Source organism: Sprattus sprattus (genome assembly GCF_963457725.1).
Source record: "Sprattus sprattus genome assembly, chromosome: 19".
NCBI classification, from domain to species: Eukaryota; Metazoa; Chordata; class Actinopteri; order Clupeiformes; family Clupeidae; genus Sprattus; species Sprattus sprattus.
This window is the reverse complement of record NC_137917.1, coordinates 11,874,341-11,887,288: the sequence shown is the minus strand read 5'-3', so window position 1 is coordinate 11,887,288 and position 12,948 is coordinate 11,874,341. Positions and strand designations below refer to the sequence as shown.

The following is a 12,948-nucleotide window of genomic DNA, read 5'->3' as shown; positions in this document are numbered from 1 at the left end:
CCTTACCATAACCCGACCATCCCTCCCTAGGAGTGCATTTTACTTGTGCGTCAATTGGATTCTCTATCAAGATGAGAGATCAAAGGTTGCCAAATTTTCCCTCAGCTTGTCTTTCAGAATGAATCTAATTCTCTCCAAATGTAGAGTATCTGTCAAGTCAGTCAGCCAGTGTTTTAAGGAGGGCACCTCTTTCTTTTTCCAGAGAAGTAAGATCATATTTTTAGCAGCTATTAGACCATATGCCAGAAGACGCTGTTGTTCTATATTTAATTTCCTTAGCTCTTCAGATATACCCAAAATTATTAAAATAGGGTCTGACTCTATCTGAACCTTCAAGATCACAGAAAGAAACTGAAATATTTTACCCCAATAATCTTGAAGTTTGGGGCAAAGAGCATAACTATGTGATAAGGTAGCCTCAATGGACTCACATTTATCACACAAAGGTGAGACTCCTGGAAAAAATGTATGTAATTTTGTCTTTGAAAAGTGTAGCCTGTGCATTAATGGAACAGTCGTGGACGTATTCCAAACTCTCCTCCCACACATTAGGATCTATAACGGCCCCAATCTCTTTTTCCCACTCCTCTTTTATTTTGTCCATTTTGGGAAGGCACATGCTTTGTAGTGTGTCATACATTTGTGAAATTATGAAACGAGAGTTGGCAAACAGTTTAATACAACTCTCTAACTTGTCTGCCACTGCCTTCTCAAAGTTAGGAAGATGTTTTCTGACATAGTCTCTAATCTGAAGGTATCTGAAAAACTGTTTCTTTGGCAAATTATATTTCTCTTGGAGTTGTTGGAAAGAAGCAAAAGTCCCTTGTACAGGTTGCCAACATTACAAATTCCTATTTGCTTCCAGGTATTGAAGGTGCCATCCAGAACAGAGGGAGTGAAGGTGGGGTTTGCTGCTATAGGAAGCAAAAAAGACACTGCATTAAGTTTGAAATGTTTTTTTAGTTGTTTCTATATCCTAATTGTGTCATGAATGATAGGATTATGTTTAAAACAGGTTCTTTTGACTGGTACAGGTGATAGCATAACTGCTCTAATAGAGAATGGTAGGCAATCCTCCTGTTCCATCTCTAGCCCATCAAAGGGTGATGGAGTGTCATCCAACCAGTGTGCAATAGAGCGTATTCTGGTGGCCCAGTAGTATAGAATAAAATTAGGCAGCGCCAGCCCCCCATTGGTTTTGTGTTGGATGGTCCTTTTTTATTCAATGAGACTTGTAGTTCCATATAAAGGGAAGAATAATAGAGTCCAGTTTCCCCAAAAAAAGATTTTGTAAGGTATATAGGCAAGTTTTGAAAAATATAAAGTAGCTGGGGGAGGAAGATCATCTTACGTAAGGCTGTTTACATTTCAATATCTTCAACGTCTGTGTGTGATACGCACAGTATTGGAGCAACATGTTTTCTACACAGCGGTCATTGAGTCTGTTCTTTGCACATCCATCACTGTATGGTTTGGATCTGCAACCAAACTGGACAAGAACAGACTTCAACGGACTGTCAGGACTGCAGAAAGGATCATTGGTGCCAACCTGCCCACCATCCAAGACCTGTTCACATCATGAGTCAAGAAGCGGGCAGGAAAAAGAACTGCAGACCCCTCTCACCCTGGACACAAGATGTTCCAACTCCTCCCCTCTGGTAGGCGCTACAGATCTCTGTTCGCCAAAACCTCCAGAAACAAAAACAGTTTCTTCCCTCTTGCTGTCTCTCTCCTGAACAGTTAACCCTCTGTGGCACTGTAAAAAATAACTCATTGTACAATTACCCCTGCAACCATATCTATTTATTCCACCCTTCCTGTATAACCGTCATACTCATACCATATAGTATTTATTTATTCCTGCTCTTCCTGGACTCTCCACTTTGCACTATTGTTTGTATATATTTTTTAAGACTTGTTGACCATTGCACTGTTGTATTGTATTGTTTTGCACTGCTGTATTGTTTTGCACTGTTGTATTGTTTTGTGTTGTGATGTATATTTGTGTAATATGTGTAAGCACACTGAGAGCCACTGCACCAAGACAAATTCCTTGTTTGTGCAAATTAACTTGGCCAATAAAAGCTGATTCTGATTCTGACATGTGCCTCCGTCAGTGTGCAACATTTTTGTCAAGACCACTGAGGAACATCGCAAGCTCTTGCTACTAGTGCGGCTGTCAGTGACACAAGAAGGCAGTAACCTTAAATTGAGACTCAGAACTTGGGGAGAACAATTTCGGAAGGTATCGCCATTTATGTGTAGTCTGTTTCCTCACGGAAACGTATTTCAATTTTAATTAGAATTCGTCAAAGGTAGGTCCGTGGTTGATTTTTTGGCTCGACTTGAGAGCGGTTAACTATACTGAGTGAGATGTCTCCCCTGAATAACATAATAACGTGATTAACATATTTCTAGGAGTGGTAGCAGTTGATTACACTGCCATATTGCGAATTCTGTGCAGCAAAGATATTCAAAAGCCAAAAGGTGAAAATGTTGATAAATCTGTCAGTCAAAACTGTCTGGCATGCAGTGCATATTTATGTATAAGCCTACTAAATGTGTATGTTTCTAATCTGCCTAAAATGAAAGACTTTTCAATCTGGGCCCTTTTTTTAGGTCTTTTTCAATCCAAATGTTGACTCTTTGACAAGGACTCAAGTTTTTATCCTAATTAGACTAATTTATAAACTTGAGTCCTTTTCACCCAATGGTAATTAAGCTAATCTGATTTGAGTATAGGGGTGATGAGAATTAGGACGGAGAGGCAATAGTGAGACAGAGAGGGATGATGAGAAAACAAACAAGAGAGAAGTGGTTGGGACTGAAGAATGGCCCATCTTGGGCGATGTCTGGACTAACAACTTCCATTATCACACTCAAAATATGCCTTTTCCCTAAAAAAGCCTTTTCCCACCCTTGCTTCTGTGCTTTCCTCTGAACGTCTTCCTATTCTCCAAACTTCTCCCGTCCCTTTAATGTAATTGTGTGGCTTTGTCACAGTTACTGACAAAGAGGATTTCATAAAACGTTACTGTGGCCATGAGCCAAAAACAGGAAAGAGTCAGTTTCTCTTCTTGAGTTCACTTTCTTTGGAAAAATAGTATTTAAAAAAAAAAAATGTGCTCTGAAAACTGTTCTTTCACTGACCTGCTGGTCATTTCAGGTTTTTGCGACTTCCAGCAGCAACCATGGCTGACTCTGTTCCCCCTGCCGGTGGCTTTGTGGTTGTCACTCATGTGTACCCACAACAAGGTGCCCAAAGTGCCACTTCACCCCAGAGCGGAGTTGTTCCACCAGTCTCCTCTCCACCAGCATCCTCTATGCTTGGGAAATTCCTTAAAGGAGAACCAGCAGCTCTGGGGGTGAGTCTATGATAACGATCGATCTTTAATATAACTATATACAGTAATAAATAAAATATTATAGACTGAGTATGGTTGGAACTTGTATTTTTGCAATCATCTTCCATGGAAGTCCATTTGTTTTCCTTTATTTTCCACAGACAGTTCAAATTATGATTGGTGTGGTTGTCTTCCTCTTCGGTATCGTGACTGCATTTTATGCATATACAATCTCCACTTTCTCTGGCATCATGTTCTGGGGAGCCATGATTGTGAGATGTATTCATAATTTTTTCTCCTTTAAAAATGTATACACTAAAGTAGTTTGTTTAAATGATTGCCATCTGTAAAATTTCTGGTTATAATTATTCTGCCTCTTAATATACTATATTTCTTGTGTCATCATATATATTTCATATTTTCTGTCATCATATTACCAATGGCTCTCCTAATGTCATATGCACTTTTAATGTGTGAAACCACTCTTTCTTTCAGTACATCACTGCTGGTTCTCTCACTGTTACAGCCAATAAGAAGCTCAATCCATGTTTGGTGAGTATTTGATGATAGAACATTCAACACTGTCTACAGGCCTGTGCCTTAAGGCAACATCTGTAATACATTACATTCACACTACCTTTCAGTTTGCATGTTTTAACAGTGTGCTCAGGACCTTTCGTTCATTTTCAATTAAACTATCTTAACATCTTAGGTTTTGTTGGTTTGTTACACTGAGTATTTATAAACTAGACGTAACGCAAAGCGTTACAAAATATGACCGCCGAACTGTTAAGTAGGTTTTGGCACAGAATGAGTCATGGTTGTCAGTGTGTTTGTGTGTTTTATGTGTTTTGTGTGTGTAAATTGGTTTGTGTTTCATTTTTATGTATTAAAGGAATTATTTGTGATAGATTTTGATGATTTGGTTATGTAATGTTTTGTGTACTACTTTTTTGTGGATTGTTTTGGTATATTTTTCTTTTGCAATGTAGTTTGTTAAAACAGGTCACATAAAGAGGTGTGGAAACAAAGTGAAGTTTCCAACCACCAACAGGTGGCGTAATAGGTGATATCAGTCAGGCATATGTACGGGTTCGGGCCGGATCCAGCGTCCACCCTAAGACATTTTCTCTGGATCAAACAATGTACGCGAGAGTTATAAGAGACTTTGTGTTTTGTGGCAAGCACTGGCAAGTTGGCAAAGTTTGAGGGTCTGCCACGCCCACACCTTCCGACTAATGAGAACATCTTCTATAACTTTTAGTAGCCCATGGCTGAAGAGTAACCCGACCACATTTCAAGGCGTTACCATTAAATTTGTCGGAGGAGTTCGATCAGATGCGAGGTGTGCAAACGCTGTCAAAACGCATCTTCCACTCAAAATGGTCGACTTCCTGTGGACCTGCCACCATGGCGTCAAGAGACTTTTTGGTGCGTCCAAGCATGATGAAGACGTGTACCGAATTCCGTCAAGCTACGCCAAAATAATCCCAATGCGCAGGGTTTTTTGCAATGTTCTAGGGGGCACTACAGAGCCATTTTGCTCCATCCATGGACAAAAACTCTACCGAAAGTGGACGGTTACAGGCTTGATGTCCCTGGCAAATTTGGTAATTTTTCTAGCACTTTGACATATATGCGATTAAAACACCTAATTTTTGCTTTTTAATTTTTAACTAGGTGGCGCTATACATGTAATGACTGGTTATGGTATGGGTTGACATGGCCCCTTAACACAAACATACAAGAACAATTTGGCCCTCCAAGGCCCTACGGTTCTCGGGATATTCGAAGAAAACTGTGTCGTGCCACCTACAGGCCAGTTGGTATATAACCATATAAATCAATTTATTGCATCATCCTCATCATACTTTATAACAGGAGGTTAAAAAATGTGCGCCCAAGGAAATGGATGGTGGGGGGGGGGTCAAACACTGGAATGAGACAGAGTTCAGATAAATATTACAGAGAACAGAGTCTTAAGAGCACATTTAAAGGTTTCCACCGTTTCAGCCATTCTTAGGTCTTCTGGCAGAGCATTCCAAAGGCTGGGAACATAGGAAGGATGAAGCTTTGTTGTTTGTTTGTTGTTTGTTGTTGTATCCTGCTGCACAGGTTGTATGGTTGGGCAGTCATGTTTTGTGGGCTATAGACAGCGCATGTTGTACTGTAGTCCAGGCAAAATAGCGTTTTACGACAGACTAATTGTAATAGAATTTTTTTGAGCATAGATCATTTCTATGAGGTGTCCAGAACAACATACTAAAAGTCCTAAGAAATCCAAGTTGAGGAAATATGTTTAATTCTCATCAATCTGAGATGTGTGCTAATAATGCATGGTAAAAATATGCCTCAAAATTTAAATTTTTTCCTTTACTCCTATCAAAATTAAACTTTACACAATGAAAGTACCCATGAAAAGTAACATTTTTTGTATTACAAGTTTCTTTTGAAATTAATTTGAATATGCACATGAGCTCCACACTTATTGAATATGTCCATAGGCAGAAACACCATTCATATGTATGACAAATACATCGGCCAAATCTTCATCCTATCATCCTACTGCCAATGGGAGATGGCAATGTTGCTTTTAGACTGGCCTCTAACCTGAAAACTGCCTGGCTTGGTAGTACCTGCCAGGGGTATGGTGTTTCTGACTATGCAATCAGGACATATTCAATAAGTGTGACGCTCATGTGCATATTCAAATTCATTTCAAAAGAAACTTGTAATACAAAAAAAGTTACTTTTTATGTATACTTTTACTATGTAAAGTTTTACTGTGGTAGGAGTAAAGGAAAAAATTAAGCCCATTGGGTGTATTTTGGGCGTATTCGATTAGTGTATAGCTCATTTGCATTTTGAGGTGTATTTTTGCCATGCATTATTAGCACACATCTCAGATTGATGAGAATTAAACATATTTCCTCAACTTGGATTTCTTAGGACTTTTAGTATGTTGTTCTGGACACCTCATAGAAATTATCTATGCTGAAAAAAATTCTATTACAATTAATTCCATTTTTGGCTCCAAAATGGGCTATTTTGCCTGGACTACTGTGAAGGAGGGCCTCTATAGATAGGTACAACAAGCAGTGCTTTGCATTGTTGTTGTTTCCTATGGTTGGGCAGTTGTTATATTGGTTAGATTACTGCGTATGAGCACTTGCAGGTGACAATGAGAGGATTGGCCGCCGTGGGAAGTCCCAAACCAAAAGCAACCAGAATTGAACATCTTTTACTGTATATAACCAGAAAATGGGCTAACTTCAAATATATTGGACTGAAATTGATATTATGGTTATTGTGGTGTGATTTTACTTTCTTTCATGTAGGTAAAAGCATCACTGGGGATGAATATCTTCAGCACAATAACTGCAGGGATTGCCATCATTTTCCATAGCTTGGATTTAACCGTCTTAATATACACTTATAACGCCTGTTATGGTGAAAGCTACGACTATCAATGCCGAAGGAACAATGCATTATTATGGGTAGGTATACCATAATAAAGTGTAAACAATATACTTTATTATACTATAACATACATGACAATAATCTTGATCTGTCTCACAGTCGGTTTGTCTAATATTTCTTTCCACTACAACAGAGCAGGACACAGGGGATTGCTGGAGTGATGCTGGTGTTGTCACTGCTGGAGTTAATTGTCTCCATATGGGTATCTGCGTTTCCCTGCAAAGCCACCTGCCTTTCTTACACTGAGGTGAAAACTACAATACATCTTTACAGTCCAGCAGCACTTTTGCTGCCCAATGCAGTCAGTTATTAGACTCCACACTGAATAGGTTGTCCCTCTTTACATGTTTCATGACATGTTTTTGTATTTGATTTTGTAGCAGGTGGTATACGTTTCAAGCCAGGTGCCCCCCTCTTTTCCCACCTCCCAACCGTCTGCACCTCCACAGAGGACACAGGTACATAGTCATGAACATTTAATTGGAAAAGATCATTACTAATCACCTTGTGATAAATAGGTGGGTGTGTAACCTTTTTCATGTATTGCTTTTCCAGATGCCTTTCTTCCCAATCGGTGTGGTTCCTCCTCTTCAAAACTGCAGTGCTGATGGTTGCAGTAGTGGCAAATCTGAATATGAAAATGACTGATAATGTGGCTCTATTGTCTGCAGCATCAAATCATTGCAATTTTATTTCACATGTGTGCTCACTTTTATTAAAATATTTACATTCAAATATAAGTTTTCACCTCTGTTCTTTGAAACCCTGCAATGTTTTACTTTCTAATGTACTCAAAGTAGAATGGCACCTATTTCTAGTCCTTTCTGTGTAAGCTACTTTGTCACTCCCAAATCTTTGTCATAATCAGAATCTGTTGCAGGCGTCCTTCACACAAACACATACACCTGTCCCACTCTCTTGCCTCACTCACCTGGACCACGTTCAGTCACGTTAGGACTAATCATTCACACCTGCTTCCTCAATCACCTGCACTGCGTTTGCACTCACGTAATTACTAATCACCCACACCTGTCACAGCCCTTTCATATACCCCAGACTCCCTGCACTCGGTGTCAGGTATTGTTTGGTGTCACACACTTCCAAGGATCACACACCACTCAGTCTCTGTTTTGGTCAGTAGTCTTATGTGCTGTTTATACGAAGTCTAGTTTGTCTGCGTCCGTAAAGTTCATAATACAGATAGCCCTATCATTTAGACGAACACTCTCTATCCGCACACGGTATCCTCAACGATCTGAATCGGGGGTAGAAAGTGAGTAGATTTGAATCGGTACGGGGGCTGGTGTTCGTATGTACGGATTCACGCAACCTGATGACGTCATTGTCCCACTGATTTTTTTTATTAGCCTCTTATCTTGATCTTATTCTTTTTATTCAGACGTTTAATAACTTTCATGACCACAAATATAAATTAGCCAGCGATTTAATTTGCTTTTTTTATTCATAAATTGATGTAAAATGGTCGGAGCAAAGCCTCATGGGAAATGGGATGACAGACATGTCATGTTGACTGTTCCAAACTCTTATTATCAATAGAAAATATAATTCATTTTCGCATAACCTTTAGTCTGACCACTGATTTTATTAACCACCGTAATGAAATGTTGCTAATTGGAGCTTGAATGTCTTGTGTTTATCCGTGTGCTGTGCTCCTTTACCGTGTGCTGTTTAGTCTTTTCTTCTACGTTTTTCAGGTTTTTCAGTTGTCTGTAGCAGCGCTAAAGCGCCACCCACAGGCGTGGGGTATGTACTACAGCCCGTTCAACACAATCTGGTGCCTCCGTGTTTACGCAAGTCTCTCGTTACCAGGCTCCGTCCTTACGAAATTAAAAGATTCGATTTGTGTGAAAAATGAATCCGATTCGGTGACCCTAGGCTTCGTATAAACAGCACTTAAGTTTCAGTTTGTTTACTACTGTTTGTGTGTCGTGTTTCTCTTTCCGAGTCTGACTCGTGTTTTGTTTGCCGCAACAGCGTTTTATAGTTTTATTTTCACAGCGGTTGCCTCTACTCTTTGTTTTCCGAGTTCTTGTGAACCCCTATTTAGTTTAGGCAGTGCCTCGAGCCTGCGACCCTCCTGGGCTGAGCAGTCCACTCAGGACGAACATTCCCTGACGTGCCTATCTGCATGTTGCTGTGCTGTGTATCGCTGGCTTTATCCATCTGCAATAAAACTCTGTTTCCCGAAACCACAACGTGGAGTTCGTCAGTTCTGTGACAGCCCCTCAGGTCGTCTAATTAGGGCTCCTGGCAGTCCCCCAATCTAAGCTTAAATCCAGGGATGACCGCGCTTTTGCTGTTGCAGCCCCTGGACTGTGGAACAGCATCCACCTCTCTATAAGATCAGCCCCGTCTAATGACACCTTCAAGTCCAGGCTCAAAACCAACTTTTATTCCTTAGCTTTTGGATCCCCCTGATTTTAGTTGATCATTTGTATTTGCTTTCTGTTAGAGGTGTTTCTGTTCTTTTAATGTGTATACAGATGCTTAGTTGAGTGTGTTGCTTCTGTGTTCCTATTTGATTTTTTTTTTTTTACAATTTTTTTTTTTTTTTTTTTTTATCTTATTGTTTTGTTACTGCTTTCTTTTTGTTTTGTTTTACTTGTAAAGCACTTTGGTCAGTGTGAGCTGTTTTTTAATGTGCTATATAAATAAATATGACTTGACTTGACTTGACTACATGTCATCACACACAATGGAATTTCCCTGCATTTGAAAACTCCTTGACAACACAGACCGGCATGTATCAAATGTATCTCTGTGATAAAATAAGAAATTGACTACATAACCATAATTGCAACTGTCAAAAAGCGCTTAGAATATTTTTCCCAGCACTAGTAATGCCATTTATTACTTTAGGTTATTTAAGTTTATAAGATTATGTTATTCTGCCTTGCAGTTGTGAAAGAGACTTGATTATGGAAATTAATTTGGATAAATAGTTCTGTTACCTTCCTGTGAAACAGATGTTTGTTCCTTACTTATATAATGTTTGCTGTTCCTTAGACACACATATTTGTATCACTCTGGTAATTCAGTGGTAGAAACAACCCTGCTTCATATTTTCCATCTTTACATTTCTTTAATTTTAAATGATATGAGTCTCTGTAGAATTGAGCTGATATTTTTTGAAGGTCATTTGTTTAATTGTTTAACAGCAGCAATTGGAAATTCCCCACAACTCAAATTCAAGGAAGTAGGCTTACTGCAGAAATAAAAAAAGTGGCTCATGCAAAGGTTTATGAGGAACACAAGGAAACGTAATCAAAAGACAGGAAATGTTGCATGTAAATACATTTAAAGTCCTTGTATGCAAAATGCTATATTACAGTCAAAGTAAAAAAAAAAAAACACTTCCCTTAGCAGAGTTTTGGTATCAGATGAACAAAAGGCAAACATGTAAACATTCATGTTTTAAATGGAAGTATAACTCGACACATTTCTTCAGCTAGTCTGACCTACACAAAAGCAGGCTACAAATTAATAGAAAACCTTGAACTTCTAGTCTGAAGTATAAATAGTTATGGAGGAAATGAGAGGGGTCAAGGTCTAGCTGTGATGGCTTGTATTCTGCTGAGACTGTAATCAAATTGCATGTCCACCCTGTGATCATGTGGGCTAATCCAGATCACTAGCCTATACAACACATACAAATACATACAAATCTCAATATATTTAAAACTATACTGTGAAGTATTACTGTGATATTATAATATGGGGATATGGAGATCCTAGCACCATGGGGAAGGCAGTTGCTTTTGAGTTTACGGACTTCAGAGAGTGACACTGTGACAAACTACCGTGTCGAAACTACTCGACGAAAGCTGGGCCTGGGCGTCTGCCATGTCCAAGCCTACCTCTCCAGGAGACTGTACTGCTGTGGCTGATCACACTACACTTACCTGGCTGCTGAACTTCAAAGAGCCGGAGAGGCAGATGGCTCGGTGGCTGGAGACTCTTCAAGATTTTGAGATTCGCCACCCAGTTGGCCGCCTACACAGAAATGCACCCACTCTGTCCAGCAGCCTTTTGAAGCAGAGCAGTGCCAGCAATGAGGAAAAGAGTGCAGCTAGTGATTGCACTGCGAGTTGTCCCATCCAAGAATGCCAACAGCCATCTCACGTCGTCCAGACCAGAAAGCAGCCCTCCCCAGTCAATTACGTATGGGGGGTCACTGGAGGGATGCTGGTGTTGTCGTTGCTGAGTTTATTGTCTACATATATGCTTCTGCATTTGTTTGCAAAGCCCCTTGCTCCTCTAACACTGAGGTGATCATATAACTGCAGGGATTTTACAGCCCACCACTATCTGAATCCACATTGCATATGATTACAGGTTTTGTATTTGATTTTGAAGGTGCATGGTTCAAGCCAGGTGCCACCTTCTTTTCCCACCTCCCATATGTCTGCATCCCCACTGAACCCCTCTGAGGTACAGATTAATGAACATTTCAATGGAAAAGAGCATTATGACTGAAATCATTGTAAAGAGATGGGTGTGGGTCCTTCAGTTCATGTGGTGCTTTTCCAGATGCCTCTCTTCACAACCAGTGTGGCTCCTCCTGTTCATCGCAGCAGTGCTGATGGTTGGAGGAGTGGCCAACCTGAAGATCTGCCACCAGAATACAGCACTGCCCAAGAAGGAGTCATGTGACAATACACAATATGGGCCATTCTACCGAATTGGTGCAAAGTCAGGTCGGAAATATTATGATTTTTTTTATGTTTTATTCCCAAAACTTTGTCCGTATATATATTGTACCATATCTAAAGTACACATATCTAGTAAAAGAACAGTCAATTTTAATATTGTATTTTCAGAATGTGTTGGAATGTTTTTCCTCTTCCAAAAATTGTCACTACCATCACATTTACTATAGTAAAAAAGTATTATTATTGACCTGTTCGGATTGTGTTTCCTTCCCTTCTCTGAAGAGTATTTTTACAAATATTTCTTGAAGGTTTTCACAATGAAATCCATAAAAATGAATTTTTTACCAAATTTTCAAGTTCAATTTATACAATTCATCAAAATCTAAGTGCAATATTTCTTTGTAAAATGCAAAATACTGATCATATTGATTCCAGAGTTGTTGATTGATGAAAGTGAACATACATTAATCCAATCAGTATCATAACATTTTAGTTGATTACTCAATATACTTAATTTTGTACAAAACATCCTGTGTTTCGGTAGTGCTGCACTGTTTCGGTAATGACATCCAGTGTTTCGGTAGTGACTGCACTGTTGGATGGATGTTCATTTCTCTCCCAAAATCTTCCAAAAGGTGCTCTGGGCCGCCCTTATGTCCACACAACACATTATATTTAAAAATTATGGGATTGAGCTACTTACCATTTCATTTTGTCACTACCGAAATCATCAGGTCACTACCATATGTTTCGGTAGTGACTGTTTCGGTAGTGACAATTCTAGTTAACTTTAAGCATAAATAAAGAATTCTAGCAAGCACACGGCTTGCAAACAAATATTTGAAGAGGTGTACATACATACAAACATAAGATTTTGCATGAAACCCCAAAAGGTTTACTTAATTGAAGAAAACATGGGTTTCGGTAGTGACAATTCTTAAGGTTACACGTCGATTTTCAGACTTTGGAACACATTTATATAAAAACTATGGGATTTAGCTACTTACCTTTCAACCATGAGGGACAGGGATGCAGTGTCACTGCATGGTAAAAAATGCAGGGTCGTGGCTAAAACACAGGCTCAGCCAATGGACTAAAACTCTTGTGTTTCGGTAGTGACATGAAAACTAGGGACATGATTTTTTGAGTATAGTTAATTGATTTAAAAATTAAACCCACAATAAATCTAAATATTCCAAGTTCTGTCTCAACCCAATCATAAAGATCTTTGAAATTAAATCATTGAAAAAAATCTAAAAAAAATGAAAAGTGTTATTTACAGGCATTGAAATTTAGATGTCAGGGTTGGGGACAGCTACTTCCCAATAGAAAGTACCCTATAAATGATGACTTTGTATATATTTAGCTTATCACTATCTCATTTAATGCATTGGGTTTATATAGACCATAACATTTTCTTAGTAAATATCTATGCCTAAATACCTAATTGT

General features: G+C 39.1%; 1 protein-coding gene across 1 annotated transcript; it reads left to right on the top strand.

Annotated features, from left to right (window-relative positions):
* Nucleotides 1-3,191: 3,191 nt before the first annotated feature.
* On the top strand, nt 3,192-11,498 carry LOC308380600 (membrane-spanning 4-domains subfamily A member 4A-like; the record flags this gene model as incomplete). The annotated part of the gene is made up of 7 exons (XM_080858009.1): nt 3,192-3,365; nt 3,506-3,616; nt 3,840-3,896; nt 6,683-6,841; nt 6,958-7,071; nt 7,205-7,282; nt 11,376-11,498. 7 exons carry the CDS (start codon nt 3,192-3,194, stop codon nt 11,496-11,498), a joined length of 816 nt encoding a protein of 271 aa, XP_080714135.1.
* Between the last annotated feature and the right edge of the window lie 1,450 nt (nt 11,499-12,948).